Source organism: Brassica rapa, chromosome A07 (assembly GCF_000309985.2).
Source record: "Brassica rapa cultivar Chiifu-401-42 chromosome A07, CAAS_Brap_v3.01, whole genome shotgun sequence".
Taxonomy (NCBI): domain Eukaryota; kingdom Viridiplantae; phylum Streptophyta; class Magnoliopsida; order Brassicales; family Brassicaceae; genus Brassica; species Brassica rapa.
The window spans coordinates 17,344,758-17,364,831 of NC_024801.2; the positions used below are offsets into that span (position 1 = coordinate 17,344,758).

Here is a 20,074-nt window from a genome sequence, read left to right on the forward strand (position 1 = left end):
TAAGTTAAAAATATTTAGATTATTTCTACTTTTAAATCTTTTCTAGTTAAAAATATTTTGAATTTTTCTACTTTTAAATCTTTTCTATTTTTTTCTTATAAGTTAAAAATATTTTGAATTTTTCTACTTTTAAATCTTTTCTAGTTAAAAATATTTTGATTTTTTCTACTTTTAAATCTTTTCTATTTTTTTCTTATAAGTTAAAAATATTTTGAATTTTTCTACTTTTAAATCTTTTCTTATTTTTTGGTAGTTTGGGATTCTAGTTTTTATAAATGAAGAAAATTCTAGAAACAAAGTGAGAATAAATATAGCCGTTCTTATAACTGATACAACTAGTTAAAAGTTAAAACATATATTAACAAGCATGTAAAACTGAAACAAAATGCATGTAAGCCATATTAACAAGCATGTAAAACCTAAGATGCCAAAGACGATAGCGAGCAAAATGCATGTAAAACTGAAACAAAATGCATGTAAGCCATATGAAACAACAACCGAAACCTGATTATGGTTATGGTACAGAGAAGCAAGTTGATGAGATGGATACAAAGGATTGAGAGAAGCAAGTAGCAGACAAATATTACAATGGTTTTCGTTCCAAAATATTACAAAGGTTTTGATGATAAGGTTTTTGATGTTGAGGAGAAAGACATACATATCCGAGTACTTATACTACAAGAAGAGAAAACCCGTGACTTATGAGCAGGAGCTACATGCCAAAATGCTCTCAGTACTCTAAATCCACCCGTGACAACTCCCGTGACCTCAAAGAACTACCTGCAACAACACGTTTAAAAAATGGTTAGTTTAGCTGTAACAACTAAGCAAGTACACACATCACACAACAAGTACTAACTTTTCCTACAAGTGACCTCAAAGAACACACAGTACACATCATAACATTTCAGACATAAGCTTCATTTTTAGTGTTGTTTCGATCTCAGACAATGGCTCTTTCTTGGCCAGCAAGCGATCAAGGACTTTATTTCTAGAAAGTTTTTCCTTAAGTTTCAAAACGCCTTGTAGCTTAGACAACTCCTCATCTCGACCACTCTTCTTCTTCTTACTGGCACCTTTCGCAGCCTTTACCCCGACGGGTCTATCCTCATCTTCTCCAACAACATTTTCTTCTGGTCCGTCAAGATCCACCACCGGCCTCCGCTTTTCCTTTCCACCATCCTTAGCCATATATGTGGAGGCCCATTTCTGCTCATGCCTGAGCTCTCTCCAGCAGTGATCGAGTGTGAACTTGGTATCGTACTTGGTGAAGAATATGTCGTAAGCAGCTTTGATCACATCATCATCATTTTGGCCGCTTCTCTGCTCCCTCAGCGCCTGGTTGTAGCAACCAGTGAATCTGGATACTTCATGATTGATCCTAGACCACCTCTGCTTACAAGAAGTAACCTCCCGCGGTACTTCCCCAACGAGCTGAGGGCTGGCGTTGTAGTAGTCTACAATACGCTTCCAGAAAGCAACAGCTCTCTGCTCGTTGCCTACGAGAGGGTCCTTACTGGTGTTAAGCCAAGCACCAATAAGGATCCTATCCTCTTTGGGTGTATATTTCCTTCTATCTGGAAAGGTCTTAACAGACTCCTCAGGGACTTGCCTACGAGACTGACCAGGGACTTGCCTACGAGACTGACCAGGGACTTGACTGGGACACTCAGGAGGGATTTGGCTAGGACACTCAGGAGAGATTTCGCTAGGAGAATCATCAGGAGCTTGAGACCCGAGCCAAAAAGGCTCGGGTGATTCAAGATCTACTGGGATTTGACTGTACAGAAGGTGTCTATAACCCGACATGGCTGTAAAAATGCTCTGTGTTACTCAAGTAGTTACACAGAGCCTTAAGTAATACAAGTTCTAATTTATTATACAATAACACCCTATCAAATCTGAGCAGTTAGGAAGATAGGAAGCAAACTAAAAGCAATTAACAAATATCAGTAGCATTTATTAATACAGTCCTAGTTAAATCCTATGTACTATAACAGCTATTTAACCAAACACCATTCAATAAATCCTATGTACTATAACAGCTATTTAACCAAACACCATTCAATAAATCCTATGTACTATAACAGCTATTTAACCAAACACCATCCAATCAAATCACACGGGTTTTTATCTACCTACAAAAATCATTCAATTAATCTACAAAACTATTGGAATTTTTTTTTTACGGAATATACATTGTCAAGTGATAGAAAAGAAAAGCAGAGTACCTTTACTTTTTTCGCCATTGGACAGGTGATAGAACACTCCCCATTGAAGCCTTTGAAGCTACTCCTGCAAACAAGTAACATTAGGCAGTCAAATGTTTTAATACAAACGCATAAACTGAAAATGAAATCCAAATAAGTCGAGAACTTACCATGTAGAACCAAGATTACCAAACCTATGACCACTAGCAGGCACACCATTAGCTTAACTCGTGTGGTATCCTTTCCTGCGTCGTACACAGTCTTCTCTAGCAGCAGCAGCTTCTGCTCTCTCTCTGCAACTGCTTCCTTAAGCCGTCTTATCTCCGTCTGAAAGTCCCTCATCTCCTCCATGACCGCGTCATCCCACCACTTCCAGATGTGAGTGGCTCCATCAACGACATTGTTGCAGGTGAAATACCTACGGCCTGGATCTTTTTCCGTGTAGGCTGTAGCAACAACCGGCTCACTCCCACAGTAGCAGATCGTCGGGATGCCATCATCCCCCTCAGGTTGAGGTTGGTTCTGAAACGGCTCTCCATTATCGAAGCTACTCTGAGCTTCATCGGCGTAACCCTGAGCTTCAGCTTCGAGAAGTGAGGTGATGTCGACGGACGCTGATGATGAGGACTGCTGGCTATAGCTATACCTTCCCATTTTCGTTAACCTGCAAAGAAAGAGACAAGCAAAACACAAAAATTAGCATTAATTTTGAAAAACAATAAGAAAGACGAACATATCAACACTAAATAGAGTCGCAACCCTAAATCGAATGGAAAAAATGCACAATGTTTAAATCCCTAAATCGATCGAGACCCGAAAAGGGTTTTCAAATCCCTAAATTGATCGAGACCCAAAAGGGTTTTCAAATCCCAAAAGCGATCGAGACCCAAAAGGGTTTTCAAACCCTAATATAAAAAATCCCCAAATCGCAGATTTTTTTCGAACCCTAATTTTGATACGAAACGATCCCAAATCTATTGAATATAAATGGAAACAACCACAGGAGATCGATAGAAAAGAAAACGCTTCTACTTACCTTGAGGATCAGACGGAGTTGAATCGCGACGGTGGGATCCGACAAATCGCCCTGGAGAGTTGAGAGGTTTTTTTTTTCTTTGCTTTCGTCGAAATGAGGTTTTTTTCGCCAATACCAAACACAAACGCTCCTCCGTCCAATCTCTTTCCGCCACGTCGCCCACGGACCGGGTCCGTCAAGATGCTATTTACGGATCAATCCGTCAAATGGGCTGGGTTTATATTAATTAAAAAATCCAAAATCTGCAACGGACCGGGCTTAAGGACTCTATGTCATCCCCCGTTGCAAGTGCTCTAACTCGTGTTAACGGTTTCTAAAATAAAAACTACGGGCTTAATTCACAAAAAAGTGAGAACCTTTGGATTAAAAAAAAAAAAAAGAGCCACGACATGTTTCTTTTCTTTATATACACTTCCATTGCGCGATATCATTTCGTTAGTTATTAACGAATATTCGACGGTCAATCCCATTCGCATAAAAAAGCATCTCCTCTCCGATCGAATTCTCTCACTCTGTTCACCGCCGAAGATCTGAGATCTCTCCTCTCTCATCTCAAAGATGCATTCGAGTCATCTCCTTCTCGAGGAACCGATCAGGATGGCATCAATCCTCGAGCCATCCAAATCTGTAAGCTCTCTCTCTCTCGCTCTCTCTCTCTCCATCGATCCGATCTATTGCATGGATCGATTTCGTTTGTAAAGCATCACTGATCTCTTTCGATGTATTTTTCACAGAGCTTCTTCCCAGCATTGACTAAGATCGTCGGGACTCTCGGTCCCAAATCCCGATCCGTCGAGACTCTCTCCGGTTGCCTCAAATCCGGGATGTCCGGTACACTACTAACCTTCTTTTCTCCGGTTTGCTTACGTCGCTCGTGTTTTCTCACTAAACCGGTCCGATCCTGAGATTTATATGTATAATTTTAGTAACTAATAATGATTAGCTACTGAAATTTAGGAGTCCGATGCTAACTTACTTATTTTGTTTTGATATGGGGGCAGTGGCTCGATTTGATTTCTCTTGGGGTGATGCTGAGTATCACCAGGAGACGCTGGATAATCTGAAAATTGCTGTGAAGAGCACTAAGAAGCTTTGTGCTGTATGTTGTTCTTTTCTTTTGGTTTGATGGTTTTTGCATATGCATGAGTTTTAGTTTGAGAGAGTTGTTTGTTTTGGTTCTTTAGGTTATGCTTGATACTGTGGGACCTGAGCTGCAAGTTATCAACAAGTCTGGGAAAGCTATTACTCTTAAAGCCGATGGACTTGTTACTTTGACACCCAGTCAAGATCAAGAAGCGTCTTCTGAAGTCCTTCCCATTAACTTCAATGGGCTTGCCAAGGTTCGTTCTCTACTTGAATGAGATGATAGTATATGTATCTAATCAATGCTTTAGCGTGTTTACTTATGTATCCCTCCCTGTGATGTTTTCAGGCTGTGAAGAAGGGAGACACTATCTTTGTTGGGCAATACCTGTTCACTGGTAGTGAAACAACTTCAGTTTGGCTCGAGGTATAAACAAATAGTTAAGCTTACAGACGGAGCTTTAGTGGTTTATCTATGTTGAAGTCTCTTAAGAGGATTGAATTTATGTGTTGTAAGACTAACCTACCAAATGAATCTGCAGGTTGATGAAGTTAAAGGAGATGATGTCATTTGCCTGTCAAGGAATGCTGCTACTCTGGCTGGTTCTCTCTTCACTTTGCACGCCTCTCAAGTTCACATCGATCTGCCAACTCTTACGGAGAAAGATAAGGAGGTATGATTCTAGTGATTGCTTTTGTTCCTTGTTGCCACACATTCGAGTGTCTGACCATATTATTTTCATTTGGTTGTCATCTAGGTTATAAGCACATGGGGAGTTCAGAATAAAATCGATTTTCTCTCTTTGTCTTATTGTCGTCATGCGGAGGATGTTCGCCAGGTCTGTATTTTTATGGCAGCCTTCAGATGTTGTATCGTAGTTCTTTGTGTATGCACTGTTCGTCTTTGAACAAAAAACAATTGTTGTTTCATAACACAGACCCGCGAAATGCTTAAGAAGTTGGGTGACCTCTCTCAAACACAAATATTTGCCAAAATTGAGAATGTAGAGGTAAGTGCAATGCAATGATTATTGCGTCATATTAACTTTTCCTCCGGTAAGGAGAAAGCTGCTGATATTGTATTTAAAATAGGGACTTAACCACTTTGATGAGATTCTACAAGAAGCTGATGGAATTATCCTTTCTCGTGGGAATTTGGGTATTGATCTACCCCCGGAAAAGGTGTGTTGGTTTGGTCATTCAAATTGGTTTTCCGGCAACAGACTTTACACTCTTTATAATATTACCTTGGTGGATTCTTGTGCAGGTGTTTTTGTTTCAAAAGGCGGCTCTTTACAAGTGCAACATGGCTGGAAAACCAGCCGTTCTTACCCGTGTCGTTGATAGTATGACTGACAACTTGCGACCAACTCGTGCAGAGGCAACAGATGTTGCTAATGCTGTTCTAGATGGTAGGTGAATCCTTCTTTTGTGGTGCATCTTAAACTTTATAGCAGAACCTACTTGGTTTGGTAGGTGTTATTGAAATGGTGGTGGGAAAACCTATTTATGGATCATAGCTCGTGTCGTGATATCTTCTTCTTATCTTACTTCCTGCAGGAAGTGATGCAATTCTTCTTGGTGCTGAGACCCTTCGCGGTTTGTACCCTGTTGAGACAATATCAACTGTCGGCAGGATCTGTGCTGAGGTAGGCTTTATGTTATATATCCTAACTTCATTTGCTTGCGTCCTTAAATCCCATGCATCTTGCAACCATCTTGAATCAAGATTTCTAAGTAGTCTTTGTTCTTACTCAGTTTCTTTGACTATTCATAGGCAGAGAAGGTTTTCAATCAGGACTTGTACTTCAAGAAGACTGTCAAGTATGTAGGAGAACCGATGTCTCACTTGGAATCCATTGCTTCTTCAGCTGTAAGTTTGTCTTCTGTGTTTCTGTAAGAAGTATTATATTGACTGGTTTAAAGACATATCCATCACATTTTCTGATCTAGTTTAATTCACGCTTGGTCAGGTACGGGCAGCAATCAAGGTTAAGGCATCTGTCATTATATGCTTCACCTCTTCTGGAAGAGCAGCAAGGTTCGTAGCATTGGTTTTGCCTTCAGCTGTTTTTTCGTTTTGTTTGTTCAATTCATTTTTTGTCTAATGAATTGCTATAACTTTGATCTCCGTGCAGGTTAATTGCCAAGTACAGGCCAACAATGCCCGTTATTTCTGTTGTAATTCCCCGAGTGAAGACAAATCAGCTGAAATGGAGCTTTAGTGGAGCCTTTGAGGTATTTTTTCCCACCTAGTCTCTGAAGTTTATAAAGCACAGCCATGTCATTCCTATAAAAAAGTTACTAGTTTTCAAAGCGACATGATATAGATAGTTATTGCTTTTGGACTTCTTTTTCTTACTTGCACCTTGTCATCAATCTTGGACACGGTTCAATAAAAGAGGCTCCTCAAATGTGTTGTATCAATGGTTGACTGTGATTGTTTACTTTGTAATATCAGAATCTAGGGTTGTTTCTTGTTATGCTGTAGTATCACATAGATGAAGTGCATGTTATAGTTGAAGGTTACTAACCGTGTGATTCATATCAGGCGAGGCAGTCACTTATTGTCAGAGGCCTTTTCCCCATGCTCGCTGATCCTCGTCACCCAGTAAGTCTTGGTTATCTTCTTTTCTTTTGCAACAAACAGTCTTTAATACACAGATTGTTGCTTATTCTTGCTATGAATTGTGCTTAACCTTGGACTTTTATATTCTGGTTGAACCAAATGACTCGTCTTAGAGGCACAAACAAGACGTATAAAGAGTTTTAGTTGGAACTTTTTTGGGGGTTCAAGTTCTAAGAAATGTAAAAAAAAAACTAAGATGTTGTTGTTGCAGGCGGAATCAACAAGTGCGACGAACGAGTCAGTCCTCAAGGTTGCACTAGACCATGGAAAGCAAGCAGGAGTGATCAAATCGCATGACAGAGTAGTGGTGTGTCAGAAAGTTGGTGATGCATCTGTGGTGAAGATCATCGAGCTAGAGGATTAACACAAAAATGGGAGGAGGAAAACAATTGCTATATTTTTCTTACTTCGAGACTGTGCCGGAGTGAGTATATTTTATCTACGGGGACTTCTGGTTTTTGAGATTTGATGTCTCTAAATGATTCCCTTCTTTTTCCTTTCGGTATACATTTGGGTTGCCTTCAGATTTAAAGCCACGTTTAAAGAGTATACAATGTCTAGCAAATTATTCAATAAACTGTAACATCATTATATTTTTGATGTTACAAAACATGCCTATGTCGATCGTTATTATAATATCGTCTCTCTTAGTCTGTGGCTCTGCCTTTTCATTAATAGTGAATACAGAGCGTTCTTGTCCAACCTTCATGGTTAATCATCTAGGCCTGCGAAATTGTTAGTCTAAGTGATCAAAAACAAAACCAGTTGAACTCTATGTGGGAAAGAAAGCATTTGAATCGACATAAGGCGCATTACGCCATAGAACATGAGACATGTGCTTAGCTTAGCTGGACACAGATTCCACTTATGATAGATACCAACAAGGTCTTGCATAATCTTCATTTAATTAGCCTAAATGACCGTAACAACATTCTATGGGAAAGCATTTGTCCTTTTTCAACCACAGCCGCTTTAGCCCTCCTCAACGTCTCCTCGCAAAGAAACTCATATACTTTTGCCATTAGCTTACTTTAGTCCCGCCTATAATGAGCTTGGCTGTGAGAAGGATGATGCAAGTGTTTGACGGACGTATTATAAACTCAACCCGTTCGACATGTTGCTTTGATCAGACAATATGAAAATGCTGATGTTTCTTAAAATATGGTTTGGATTGGATATACTAGAAAAACGATGAAGAACAGATCATGATCATTGTTTTCAAAATTTGGAAACTGAAAAGAGTAGTGAAATGAAGTTCTTTGACACCAAAATACTCAAGTCTGAGATTATAAGAGTTGCAAAAAGTAATGAGACAAACGCCAAGAAAAAAAGGTTTACGTTCTGCAGAAAAATCTGAAATTAACATCAAGAAATAGCCACTAGCCGAAAACACACAAAAGTGAGAAGATATGGTTTAAAACTATTCAGCGTTTGCCACCACCACCTCCCAGCTTGGGACCTCCCTTGGCAGCAGCCTTAGGGATCTTGGCCTGAATCTTCTGTTGCTTTGAAGCAAATTCAGCCTTCTTTGCCTTCTTCTCATCTTTAGTCTTCTTGATTCTCTCCTTGATATCACTGTAAAATCATCACAAGTCAAATCAGTTTTTAGAAATCAACCAATTATTCCAACTGAATGAAAATGAGAAAGACAGAAAGAAACTGACCGAAGGGCAGCTTCTCTTGCTGCATCACGAACTTCAGGCTTCTCAGCTCTCTTCTTCTGAATCACTTCCAAGGTAGCACCAACAATGGACCTTGAGTACGGCTTCTTGGTAGCACGTCTCCTCTTCTTCACAGCCTCTTGGGCTGCATCCTATAAAAGATTCATAATTTTCAAACAGGGTCATAAACTCATAATCATAATCCAACGCAGGGCCTTACAAAAACAAACAAAACAAAACTAATTGAGTTTTATTTACCTTCTTGTGCTGCTTTCTGTACATGGTAGTCCATGCAAGCTTGGAAGGCTTCAGCTTATTATGAAAGTAATGCTTGCACTTGGAGTTGATGAACAAGAACACCTGAGAGTCAGATCGGATAAATCTGATTCCTCTTCCTGGGTAAATCTTGTGGCCACTGAAACGACAAAGCTCCGTCCTGACGTCACAAAGACAGCCAAAGAGTGAGACATAGCAACTAAGATTAACAAGTTCAAAGTTCACAACAAATGAGTCTAACAAGATGGAAATGAATCATCTAATACCAAACAGAGACCACTAATACATGTAGGGCGATGAGTTTCATACTTCCATAATAAATCATTACAGAACAGAGAAAAAGACAGCAGAACAAGATCCAGTTACAGCACAACATAATCTCATTCTCTTACAGAAACCCATTAAAACAAGCGTAAGATGAACAACATGTACAATCAGATCAGCAGAGAGAGATTGATTACTTGAGAACCATGGTTGCTGCTCCTCTTCTTGCTCCTTTCCACACTGCTACCCGAAACCCTAATCAGTAGATTTCTTTATATAGGAGGAGGCTACAACGTGAGTGCAAACCCATTTTCGTTTATATATTTAATTTATGTAGTCCACACTTATATAGCCCATTATGTTATCGGCCCATACATGATCCTAAATTCAATTCACTTAGATGCCACCAAAATTAAAACACTCCAAAATCTACCAAAATCCTTAATTCAATACACCCTCCCCCTTCCCCCTAATGAATTTTTTTTTTTTTTAAATATTCGCACTAATAAAAAAAAGATGGCAAAGATAAATATTAGGGAAATCAAACCCGCTACCTCCTAGAGTAACATTTTCATCTCAAACCACTAAATCATGATGTTTCGATGTTCATTTGTCTCGTATATTTGTATATATAAGTATCTATAAAACTTTTATTATCAGATTTGTTACATAAACATAGTATACATATACTAAATCCTATTAAAAACTAGTCCCGATTAGTCTCCAATTTTTTGATAATTCAATAGATCCATGATTACCACCTAACTAGCGTAGTTTCGAACATGTTGCAGTGAAGAAAAGTAGAAGTATAAAAAGTGGGATATAACTAAAAAGTATACGTGTAACAAAGTTTTTTTGATGAATAAAATTTAATATTCATTCGAAAAAATAATTTTGGTAATCGAAAAGAGTAAATCGGCTATCTAGAAGAAAAGGAAACAGTAGTCAACAAAAAATAAAATGAAAAAGGAAAAAAACGAGACAGTAAACCGAAATCGGAAAAACCGAATTGTAAAATGGCTAAAGTCGGTTATCCTTTCCCCGTAGCTTGAAACTAAAGCAGCCGAGTAAAAATATAATACATATTGATTGATCGATCGATAGATAGATAGATCAACAGAGTTTCTCTTCATCTTCTTCCTCTCTGATTCGCAGCCTACAATGGCGGATACTGTAGAGAAAGTCTCCACCACTGAAGCATCTTCATCCTCCGCGGAAGCACCAATCCCCGCCGAGATAACAGAGCCCACGACAACGGAGAAGACAAAGTGGGGCGATGTTGAGGATGACGACGAAGAGGAAGCTAACGCAGTTTCGGAGCTCAATTCCTTGACTATCAAGGAGGAATCTGTGCTTGACGAACCCGAAGACTCCAGCATCAAAGCGGTATTACTTCTTTCTACTTAGTGAATCGCGAGTCTTGTCAATTGAGCTTAGATCTGAGTTTTACTGATAAAGTTTAGGTTTTTATTGATGGGTTTGATTCAAAAATTAGTTCTTTGATGATTTTGATTTTGGTTTAGGTTACTTCCGGTGAGACACCATATACATCAGCGAGTAGGTTTGAAGATTTGAACTTGTCACCTGAGTTAATGAAAGGCTTATACGTTGAGATGAAGTTCGAGAAGCCCAGCAAGATCCAAGCCATCAGTTTGCCTATGATAATCACTCCGCCTCACAAGCACCTCATTGCTCAGGCGCATAACGGATCTGGCAAGACCACCTGTTTCGTTCTTGGGATGCTTAGCCGTGTTGACCCCAGTCTGAGGGAGCCTCAAGCTCTTTGCATCTGTCCCACCCGAGAACTAGCTATCCAGGTTTGTTTACTTTTGGTCTGAGAGTGTTTGATTGTTGACTTGAGGAAATGGATTGAGAGAGTGTTGAATTGAATGGCAGAATATGGAAGTTCTTCAGAAGATGGGGAAGTTTACTGGGATCACTGCGGAGCTAGCTGTCCCTGAGTCGAATCATGGTGTAACCTCTGCAAGAAGAGCACATGTTTCAGCGCAAGTTGTGATTGGCACCCCTGGGACGCTTAAGAAGTGGATAGCGTTTAAGAAGCTGGGTCTTAATCATCTGAAGATTCTCGTTTTTGATGAGGCTGACCATATGCTTGCTACCGTATGCTCTTTGTATTTATTGGCCTTTGTTAATTTATCAGTTTATGTATGTTGTCTTCATATTTTCCCTTCGTATGTTGATAGTTGAAGTTTCAATTCGTTGTTGTTGCAGGATGGCTTTAGGGATGATTCCTTGAGGATAATGAAGGACATTGAGAGAGTTAATCCAAAGTACCAGGTATGTTAAAACTTTTGTCTGATTTAGTCTTGAATTATAAGTAGGATGACTACTGATTTCTAGTGGCCATATCTACTTTGATTTCTAGTGAATAGAATCAGCTCAGCTATGTGTTTTCTCCATTGTTTAGAGACCCTTATGTTAATAAGGCATGAATCTTATGCTTTTACTTTGTTGTGCTAAAACTGATTACGTGTTTGTGTTCTTTCTTGACCTTTTTATTTTCGTTCTCTTACAGGTTCTTCTGTTCTCGGCAACTTTTAACGAAACAGTCAAAGATTTTGTTCAGAGGACGGTCAAGGACCCGAACCAACTATTTGTGAAAAGAGAGGATCTGAAGTTGGACTCAGTAAAGCAGTATAAGGTGGTTTGCCCAAGGGAGCAGAACAAGATCGAAGTCATCAAGGATCAGATTATGGAGCTCGGAGACATTGGCCAGACCATAATATTCGTGAAAACTAAGGTGTCAGCAGGCAAAGTGCACAAAGCTCTTGCGGATATGGGGTATGATGTCACCAGTGTTCATGGTAATATGACCCAAGAGGACAGAGATAAGATAGTGAAGGAGTTCAAAGACTGCCTAACTCAAGTCCTCATTGCAACCGATGTTCTTGCAAGAGGTTTTGACCAACAGCGGGTAAAATATCAGTCCTTTTGACCCACCCTATCTATTTCTTCTGCAAAATGCTTCTTAGTTGATGCCTTCTTGCTCGGTTTATGCATATAAACTTGCAGGTGAATCTGGTTGTCAATTATAATCTGCCTACTAAGTATGACACCGGTGAGCCAGATTATGAGGTTTACCTTCACAGAGTTGGAAGAGCTGGCCGGTTTGGTCGTAAAGGTGAGCGTTGATTCTTCCTTTTTAATATTATTTGAGCTAAGCATTGGTTCTTGTCCATATATTAACTGAGCATTTGTATTGCAGGAGCTGTATTCAACCTCCTCCTAGATGATAGGAGGGAGATAGAGGTGATGGAGAAGATAGAGCGCTACTTCGAAGCACAGGTTAAAGAGATAAAGTCTTGGAATTCAGAGGAAGAGTACAAGAGCGCACTCAAAGAAGCTGGCCTGCTTGATGAGTAAAGAAACACACGGATGAAGAAGACACGAGTTGTTGTTTGAGAAAAAACATCTTAAAAAGACTTTGGCTTTTTGTTCTTTTTGTTTTTGTCTTTTTATGAAATTGTTGTTGTAAGTTATTTATTTTACAACATCGGATAAGAGTCGAGACATACAAAAGAAAAAGACTTTGGTTATGAATTCAGTTCAGTGTCCAAAAGCTGCTTTTCTTAGTTTTCAACACATGGTTGAGGTTTTAGCAGAAAGGTGATTCAATGCTCGTTTATGGTAAGTGGTACGCAGGTTCTTGTATTATGCACAAATGGTGCTGTATCAAACTCCTTCTCTAGGAACTTCTCTTGTAATGCTTCACATTCTTCATCCACCTGATTCATAGCCTCTGCGGAGCACGCAAAAGGTGTCGTTTAGAAGTCATGACACCAAGAAACTATACCGATGGAAGTAATGCAGTTGTGTGAGTTTACCTTATGGTTTATGAAGAAGAGAACCAGGAGAGTAGAGCTTGAGGATCTCTTCCTTTTGTCTTTCCAGCTCATTGAGCTTTTCTTGCGCAGTTGCAAGCTCACTCGTACGGATGATTCTGCACTGTAGATAGAGTAGCACAAGGTATACCCAAAAAGCTAATAAATATATGGTAATTGACACCCACTTGGTTTCTGAGCTCCATTATCTGTGGCTCCTTCTCTAAGTTCTCTCCTGTTTGCATTGGACCATGACAATGTCAGATTTCTAGATGAAACCGACGTTATGACAATGAACAAACAACAGAGAACTTACTAGAGTACTGCAATGTTTCTCTGCGGAGCTCATCTTTGATCACAAAGACAATGAGCAGCACCAGTGAATGATCTCAATACATAACCAATGAAGCTACATTGTTAGAACTATAAACAATAGTCGTTATCCATATTAATAGTTTTTAAGACTTGCATTGTTTTTGGACTTTCACTTGGTCAAGAGAGAGCAGAAACTGCTATCTTTGTCAAAACCAAAAAGAGACTTGGAATCGCAACCATGACAAATTAGTGATCCACAATCAGTTGTTACATCTCCCCCCAACTTTGAGATCATCAGCTTTGAATTAAGACCCAACTGGTTCATACCAGACTCTTTTCTGCTGGCTTATATACCATCTCCCTAGAAACAAGATATATATATACTATCAGAACAGATCTCACCACTGACCCAGAAGACTGAGAGCCAATTAAAGAAAAAAATAACGATGCCACATTGTAATATCCAATCATGTCAACAAGGGAGCTGCTCAAAAGCCCCGAAAAAGAAAGATGGTAAAAAAGGCATAAGCAAACACACAAATCCAGATTAGCCTAGAGGCACAACAAATTGTAGTAAGCTGTAACTAAAAGTCTTAAGGACAAGGAATGATACAAGGGATATCTCACGGTTCCCTCTTCACATTATTATTCTCTGAGGTGGAACCGTGCATGAGCCAATCCTTGGCGCAGAAGAGAGCTTCCAAGGTCACATGTCCAAGAGAGCTCCTGTAGTTGTCCATCTTTTTTTCACCTCAGTGTCAAAAACAGAATCAGAAGAGACAGTGCAAAATGGTAAGGACAAGACATCAGCTGCCATTTTGGAGAGGGTAGGGTACTTGGTTCGGTTCAGGCTCCACCAGCCCAAAACCTCAAAGTCTGGAGATCGCGGTATCAAAGATTCCTCCAGGTATTGGTCGAGCTCCGATTTCATCTGCTCCCGACTGAGAATAAAGCTCAAAGTCATTTCCTCTACTGGCTGCGTCTCATGTTCTGCATCTTCAACAGGCTGAATGTCACCATGCTTTTCTTCCACCACCTGAGCATCTTGCTCAACTGGTTCAAAACACTAACCGCGTCAAAAAGAATCTTCAAGCACGAGCAAAGCACCTCAATCTTTCTCCATTCTTCAGGAGACGTTGAAATTTTATATTCAAGATCACAATTCCCCAGACAAGAAAACACTTCCTTGTGTTCAGAGGCGGCCCATTTCGTTTGGTTATCAATACGGAGATCTTTCGTAGAATGGGTTTGAAGTTGTGTCTTGAGTTCATCAAACCTGTCGTTAGTTTTCACATGCTTTACGCTATCACCAACCTTTTTAATAGGAGTCTGAAGATCTTCAGCACCAAGCACATATTGCGCCATACTGCTCAGGAGGCGGGCATAGCAGTTCCCTAATAACAGCTGACCATTCATAACATGCTGGTTCCTGGCAGACAAACAGCATCTTAGATAGATTTTTACCCATTATTTATTAAAATATATTCAATCAATTTGTATAAAAATAAAAAAAATAATATAAAATTGTATAATCATCAAAACGTAAAACTAAATAGTATTTCCAAAAAAATTTAGATATCAAAAGCAGACCAATGGTATTAACTTATATATATGTTTAAAAAATTTCATAAATTTTTAAAACACTGTTTTAGTAATAAAAATTGTATAATTATAAAAAAAAAAACATTTCAAAAATTGTAAAAATGCTTTTTTTTTATATTTTTATCATTATATTATTTATTGTTATATTGAGATATATTTATTTTAATAATAGTATATAAATTATTACCATATTCTAAAAAGTTTACCAAAATTGTTTTTTTCCAAAAAATATAAATCTACATTAAATGTGATTATCCATGTTATAATAGCTATAAGCCATGTCATAATTGTTAAGCGTGTCTTCGAAGAAGCTCTTATTGGTGGAGATTATAGAGATTAGAGCAGACACAAAAAATCGATTGAAAGAGTAGACAAAAGTTATGTTTAGGCTCCGAATGATAACTGCGGTTTGAGCGGGACAAGCGGTTTAACTGCGGTTCGGTTTTAACAGTTATTAAAACGTATAGATATATGGTATATGTAGAGATTTTTGTTACTGTTAACTGCGGTGCGAGGCGGGACAGTTCGTAACATTCGAAGCCTTAGACTAGGAAGGGATTAGGATTCTTGTAACTGGTGTTGTTTGGATTTGGATGGATGTTGAAGAGAGGAGCCACCGACATCAAAAAGATTTGTAAAAGAAAGATTTGTAACGAGAGAGAGGGATTAGAAATTGAGATTGGGAAAGAGATAAAGCTTTCGAAATTGAAAAAAAAAAAGAAAAAAAATTAAAATTAAAATCAGCTCAGTTTTGGCTCACCAAATGAAGTAACGAGAGAAAGAGAGATAGTTGAAAGTAGAGATGTCAAACAAGTTTATCCATCCTGCTTTGTTTTGTATCGCGGCGGATTAGTTGTCGAGCGGGTTACAACCGGTATGTCCCGCGCGGGCTGTGGTTTTCAAAATGCCGGCTCAAACTCGTACCGAAAAATATATAGACATTCGCGGGCCGTCCCGAGGGACACCTCCTTATTAAATCGCTTGCTACAGCTTCTTTCATAAATGTTCAAGTAGAAGAGTTTTATAAGAGAGTTGAAGAGAGATCATTAAGCTTCACTAAAGCCTTATCAAAATCAATGTCACAAAGCTCCGTTTGTGCTTGCGTTCTTGAGTTAAAAGCCTTCTTTTGTTATCAGCATAAGCTTTTGTTGAGTTTGAATCTGATTGAGTTGTTTTTTTTGTAATAATTTGGCTCAAGTGTTGTATATTTTCATCAAACCATCTCTCTTTTTAATTATTTGGATTGCAAAAAAATTCGTGAATCACTTTGCCAAATTATATATACAAATGACGTGATATACAACTAACGTTTCTCCTAAACAACGCCATTGTAACCAAATTTAATTTAAGAAAAACACCACTTCACAATACTGAAAACAAAACCAATCAACTTAAACAAGAAATATCACATTGTAATAAAGCAATTAATAGTTGTGTGTAATAAAAAGAGAAAACCAAATCAAAACACCACCAAAGCTCGAATCGTCATTGCTGAACCTCAAATTATCATCACCGGAGCTCGAATCATCATCGTCAGAACTCTTTATGTTTTATGGGGAAAAATTCACAAGAATCGCTTTCTTACCGCTCTCCTTCTCGTTTTTTTCAGGTAAAATAAGAAATGAAAGAAAAAAATACGGATCCATGTAATTTCGCATGATCTGTTTCGGTCTATCCCGCAAAAGATCCAGTCCCGCAAATACTCGTCTTCCGAGGCCCGCAAATTTGCAGACCTAGAAAATCATTCGGGCCTAGAAAACCACATCCCAATATCGTACTGCGACAGTTTTTTACGGGCCAAACCCACGGTCCAGATCCATAATTACCATCTCTAGTTGAAAGGTATACCGGCTATTCACCACACATAAAGTGTGTCCATCAGTCTACTGAAAATTGGAAACTCATAGTGTGTCTATGAAAGTAAATTTCTCTAGATTTATTAAGAGCACGTGAGATTGTTTTTTTTTTGTTTTGTATAGCATACGAGACTTTTGTCCTTGTTGTTCTGAAAAACCATATTTAGCTTCACTGAACGACAGCGTTTCATTCACCATCTTCCTTATCCACGCTTAAAGGCTCGCGTTTGTACACACAAACAGAGTCAAATATTTCTGCGCAGAAGCTTCAAACAGAGCTCACCAATGGGCTGAAACAGAGTAACATATAACATTTACGAGAAAAAAGATGGAGTCTTCTCTCTTTCTCCAATCTCCCTCCTCTTTCTCGTCTCTCCTCACAGCAAAGTCCAAACCTTTTCCCTCTCCTAAACCCAGATTCGTCTCCATCAAAGCCTCCATTGAGAAACCTAAACCAAAACCCAAACCCAAATCGTGGGTCAGCCCCGATTGGCTCACGTCACTCACTCGCACCATCACCTCGGGCCAAAACGACGATTCAGGTATACCAATAGCGAGCGCGAAGCTGGACGACGTCTCGGAGCTTCTCGGAGGAGCTCTCTTCTTGCCGCTCTACAAATGGATGAACGAGTACGGACCCATCTACCGTCTCGCCGCTGGTCCTCGTAACTTCGTGGTGGTCAGCGATCCAGCGATCGCGAAACACGTTCTCAGAAACTATCCTAAGTACGCTAAAGGGTTAGTCGCTGAAGTCTCCGAGTTCCTCTTCGGGTCGGGTTTTGCGATCGCCGAAGGACCTCTTTGGACGGTAAAGATTCAATCTTTGAGGTGTACTTTTGTACCAGTTTGATTGGTCATTTCTGGTATTGGTTCGGTTTGGATTTAGCTTGGGTCGGTTTGGTTTCAGAACTGAAAATAGGTTTTTGGGTTTGGTTCTGTTTTTTATTTCAAATAATTTGGATAAAATATCTAATATTTCAAGTAAAATATCAAGTAATTATGATTATTCAGTAGTTTTGTATAATTCGAATTATTTTGGATATTTTAAATAAAAATATCTGGTTGCTTTTGAATAATTTTGGGTAGTTGGTATTTTTTGATTATTTTTTTTAAGAAAATGCTTTTGGGTATTTTTAATAGATTTTTAAATTATATATATTTTAATTTTTATATGTACATAATTAAAATTTTTATTCAGTTCAGTTATTTTGGATATAAAAATATAGTAATAGTATTTAATGGTTTCTGTCCATTTTGGTTATTATTTCCAGTTTTTTTAGTCCAGGCGTACCATTGACGTTTGATTCGTGTTGTGATGTTAGGCAAGGAGAAGAGCGGTAGTTCCGTCACTTCACAAGAGGTACTTGTCTGTGATTGTGGAGAGAGTGTTCTGCAGAAGTGCAGAGAGGCTCGTTGAGAAGCTGCAGCCTTATGCAGTGGAGGGAAAAGCTGTGAACATGGAAGAGAAGTTCTCTCAGTTAACTCTCGACGTTATTGGCTTATCGCTTTTCAACTACAACTTCGATTCGCTCACTACCGATAGTCCTGTCATCGAAGCTGTTTACACTGCTCTCAAAGAAGCTGAGCTTCGTTCTACTGATATTCTACCCTATTGGAAGGCAAGTTTTCTTTTTTGTTTCTTGTGTGGCGCAGACTTGGATTCTTGCTGAGCCTCTTTGGTTGTTTTCTTGTTTCAGATTGATGCATTGTGTAAGATAGTTCCGAGACAAGTGAAAGCTGAAAAGGCTGTGACTTTGATAAGGGAAACAGTTGAGGATCTCATTGCCAAATGCAAAGAGATTGTGGAAAGAGAAGGTGAAAGAATCAATGATGAAGAGTATGTGAATGAGTCTGACCCAAGTATCTTGCGGTTCTTGCTTGCAAGCAGAGAAGAGGTTTTACTTTCTTTCCTTTTTCATCCATATGCAAAGTTAGCCTATCATTGTTGTTAAATGCAAAACTGATGTTGGATTGTGTGGCTATTTCAGGTGTCAAGTGTGCAGTTACGAGATGATCTTCTCTCAATGCTTGTTGCAGGTCATGAAACCACTGGGTCTGTTCTCACTTGGACACTTTATCTCCTAAGTAAGGTATCTTCTACGTCCCTAGCCACTTCTTATCTTTGATGAGTAACTTTGTATGCCTCTTAACTTGAACAGAGCCCATCTGCATTGGCGAAAGCACAAGAGGAAGTAGACAGAGTTTTAGCCGGGAGAAACCCGGCTTATGAGGATATAAAGGAGTTGAAGTACATCACTCGTTGTATTAACGAGTCCATGCGTCTTTACCCTCATCCTCCTGTAAGCAACCATTCTCATCTCTCTAAAATCTTCATGAACTTGAACTCCTGATAGGTCTTTGTTCGTGTCTTGGTAGGTCTTGATTAGAAGAGCTCAAGTTCCAGACGTCCTTCCAGGGAACTACAAGGTTAATACAGGACAAGACATTATGATCTCGGTCTATAACGTCCATCGTTCATCCGCGGTAACGTTTCTCTTCCTTCCTTTTCTCACGTAGTAACATATAAGGGGAACCTATCTGATCTGCTAAACGTGTTGTGTTTGTTGTTTCCAAAGGTGTGGGAGAAAGCTGAAGAGTTTCTGCCTGAACGCTTTGAGTTAGAAGGACCGATCCCTAACGAAACAAACACAGATTTTAAGTAAACTCACTAGCACACTTGTTATGTTATTAGATTAGGTTGAAGATGTGGTAATGATTTGTTTTGTTTTTTGTTTTTGTTTTCAACAGGTTTATACCGTTTAGTGGAGGGCCTAGGAAATGTGTAGGTGATCAGTTTGCATTGATGGAAGCAATAGTGGCACTTGCGGTCTTTCTCCAGCGCCTAAACGTTGAGCTTGTTCCTGATCAGACCATCAGCATGACCACTGGAGCTACCATACACACCACTAATGTAATGCCAATGATTAATCAGAGTGTATGTTTTGTTTAGAATGGTTTCGTTTTTGTCTGATGGTGATTTTTTTTTTTTTTGTGTAACAGGGATTGTATATGAAGGTGAGCCAGAGGTAAGCTAGAAATGTCGAAGATGAAGTTTGAATCTGTTTTCATCTGTGTTTTATGATTATTGATTAAGTTGTGATCATCATGATTCAATCTTTTTGTACTAATGAACAGCCTATTCCAAATATATATCCCATTACGCTCTGGTGATCTTGCTAACAAACGTTCTTCCGTAACCTAAAACCCAAGTTACAGGCTTGTGGGTGATCCTCTTAGTGTGAACAAACTTCAAACTTTACCTAAACAGCCGGTTCCATATGATCATCCAACGATCTGAGT

At 39.0% G+C, this 20,074-nt stretch overlaps 5 protein-coding genes and 1 long non-coding RNA gene across 8 annotated transcripts; 3 read left to right on the forward strand and 3 right to left on the reverse strand.

Moving 5' to 3' along the window:
- Positions 1-136: 136 nt before the first annotated feature.
- On the reverse strand, positions 137-3,489 carry LOC117126749 (glutathione S-transferase T3-like). 3 transcript variants are annotated; one of them, XM_033275772.1, is made up of 3 exons: positions 2,381-3,489; positions 2,232-2,295; positions 137-780 (listed from the first exon to the last, which is right to left on the reverse strand). In XM_033275772.1, the coding sequence occupies exons 1-2, from the start codon at positions 2,862-2,864 to the stop codon at positions 2,234-2,236; spliced, it is 546 nt and encodes a 181-aa protein (XP_033131663.1). In that variant the 5' UTR covers positions 2,865-3,489; the 3' UTR covers positions 137-780; positions 2,232-2,233. The 3 variants fall into 3 exon arrangements, with proteins under 3 accessions (XP_033131663.1, XP_033131661.1, XP_033131662.1); XM_033275770.1 differs by having other exon boundaries at positions 137-2,295; XM_033275771.1 differs by having other exon boundaries at positions 2,232-3,489.
- A 132-nt stretch (positions 3,490-3,621) lies between these two features.
- On the forward strand, positions 3,622-7,598 carry LOC103850276 (pyruvate kinase 1, cytosolic). The gene is made up of 16 exons (XM_009126998.2): positions 3,622-3,873; positions 3,981-4,077; positions 4,248-4,345; positions 4,431-4,586; positions 4,679-4,756; positions 4,872-5,003; positions 5,088-5,168; positions 5,268-5,339; positions 5,422-5,511; positions 5,597-5,741; positions 5,890-5,978; positions 6,107-6,202; positions 6,303-6,370; positions 6,468-6,567; positions 6,881-6,940; positions 7,170-7,598. Exons 1-16 carry the CDS (start codon positions 3,805-3,807, stop codon positions 7,320-7,322), a joined length of 1,584 nt encoding a protein of 527 aa, XP_009125246.1. The 5' UTR covers positions 3,622-3,804; the 3' UTR covers positions 7,323-7,598.
- A 599-nt stretch (positions 7,599-8,197) lies between these two features.
- LOC103850277 (60S ribosomal protein L24-2) lies at positions 8,198-9,505 on the reverse strand. The gene is made up of 4 exons (XM_009126999.3): positions 9,357-9,505; positions 8,878-9,055; positions 8,623-8,771; positions 8,198-8,533 (listed from the first exon to the last, which is right to left on the reverse strand). The coding sequence occupies exons 1-4, from the start codon at positions 9,365-9,367 to the stop codon at positions 8,383-8,385; spliced, it is 489 nt and encodes a 162-aa protein (XP_009125247.1). The 5' UTR covers positions 9,368-9,505; the 3' UTR covers positions 8,198-8,382.
- Positions 9,506-10,210: 705 nt separating this feature from the next.
- LOC103850278 (DEAD-box ATP-dependent RNA helicase 38) lies at positions 10,211-12,739 on the forward strand. The gene is made up of 7 exons (XM_009127000.3): positions 10,211-10,545; positions 10,683-10,976; positions 11,056-11,280; positions 11,392-11,457; positions 11,696-12,094; positions 12,193-12,301; positions 12,386-12,739. Exons 1-7 carry the CDS (start codon positions 10,321-10,323, stop codon positions 12,541-12,543), a joined length of 1,476 nt encoding a protein of 491 aa, XP_009125248.2. The 5' UTR covers positions 10,211-10,320; the 3' UTR covers positions 12,544-12,739.
- LOC117126750 lies at positions 12,596-13,375 on the reverse strand. The gene is made up of 3 exons (XR_004449562.1): positions 13,314-13,375; positions 13,190-13,236; positions 12,596-13,125 (listed from the first exon to the last, which is right to left on the reverse strand). It is a non-coding gene; the product is annotated as an uncharacterized LOC117126750 (long non-coding RNA).
- Positions 13,376-16,965: 3,590 nt separating this feature from the next.
- LOC103850280 (carotene epsilon-monooxygenase, chloroplastic) lies at positions 16,966-19,945 on the forward strand. Its single transcript, XM_009127001.3, has 9 exons — positions 16,966-17,582; positions 18,097-18,393; positions 18,472-18,669; positions 18,763-18,864; positions 18,934-19,074; positions 19,151-19,258; positions 19,351-19,433; positions 19,523-19,685; positions 19,775-19,945. The coding sequence occupies exons 1-9, from the start codon at positions 17,103-17,105 to the stop codon at positions 19,802-19,804; spliced, it is 1,602 nt and encodes a 533-aa protein (XP_009125249.1). The 5' UTR covers positions 16,966-17,102; the 3' UTR covers positions 19,805-19,945.
- The last annotated feature ends 129 nt before the right edge of the window (positions 19,946-20,074 follow it).

Bases quoted from the DNA above. Each gene is read 5' to 3' on its own strand.
- LOC103850280 (XM_009127001.3), top strand. From the start codon at position 17,103: ATGGAGTCTTCTCTCTTTCTCCAATCTCCCTCCTCTTTCTCGTCTCTC. The intron at 18,670-18,762 runs GTTTTACTTTCT...TGGCTATTTCAG, and splicing joins TGCTTGCAAGCAGAGAAGAG to GTGTCAAGTGTGCAGTTACG. The intron at 18,865-18,933 runs GTATCTTCTACG...TAACTTGAACAG, and splicing joins CACTTTATCTCCTAAGTAAG to AGCCCATCTGCATTGGCGAA.
- LOC103850276 (XM_009126998.2), top strand. From the start codon at position 3,805: ATGCATTCGAGTCATCTCCTTCTCGAGGAACCGATCAGGATGGCATCA. The intron at 4,078-4,247 runs GTACACTACTAA...ATATGGGGGCAG, and splicing joins CCTCAAATCCGGGATGTCCG to TGGCTCGATTTGATTTCTCT. The intron at 4,346-4,430 runs GTATGTTGTTCT...TTGGTTCTTTAG, and splicing joins GCACTAAGAAGCTTTGTGCT to GTTATGCTTGATACTGTGGG.
- LOC117126749 (XM_033275770.1), bottom strand. From the start codon at position 1,809: ATGTCGGGTTATAGACACCTTCTGTACAGTCAAATCCCAGTAGATCTT.
- LOC103850277 (XM_009126999.3), bottom strand. The intron at 8,772-8,877 runs GTAAATAAAACT...AATCTTTTATAG, and splicing joins ACAGAAAGCAGCACAAGAAG to GATGCAGCCCAAGAGGCTGT. The intron at 8,534-8,622 runs GTCAGTTTCTTT...ATGATTTTACAG, and splicing joins GCAAGAGAAGCTGCCCTTCG to TGATATCAAGGAGAGAATCA.
- LOC103850278 (XM_009127000.3), top strand. From the start codon at position 10,321: ATGGCGGATACTGTAGAGAAAGTCTCCACCACTGAAGCATCTTCATCC. The intron at 10,977-11,055 runs GTTTGTTTACTT...ATTGAATGGCAG, and splicing joins CCCGAGAACTAGCTATCCAG to AATATGGAAGTTCTTCAGAA. The intron at 12,095-12,192 runs GTAAAATATCAG...ATAAACTTGCAG, and splicing joins GAGGTTTTGACCAACAGCGG to GTGAATCTGGTTGTCAATTA.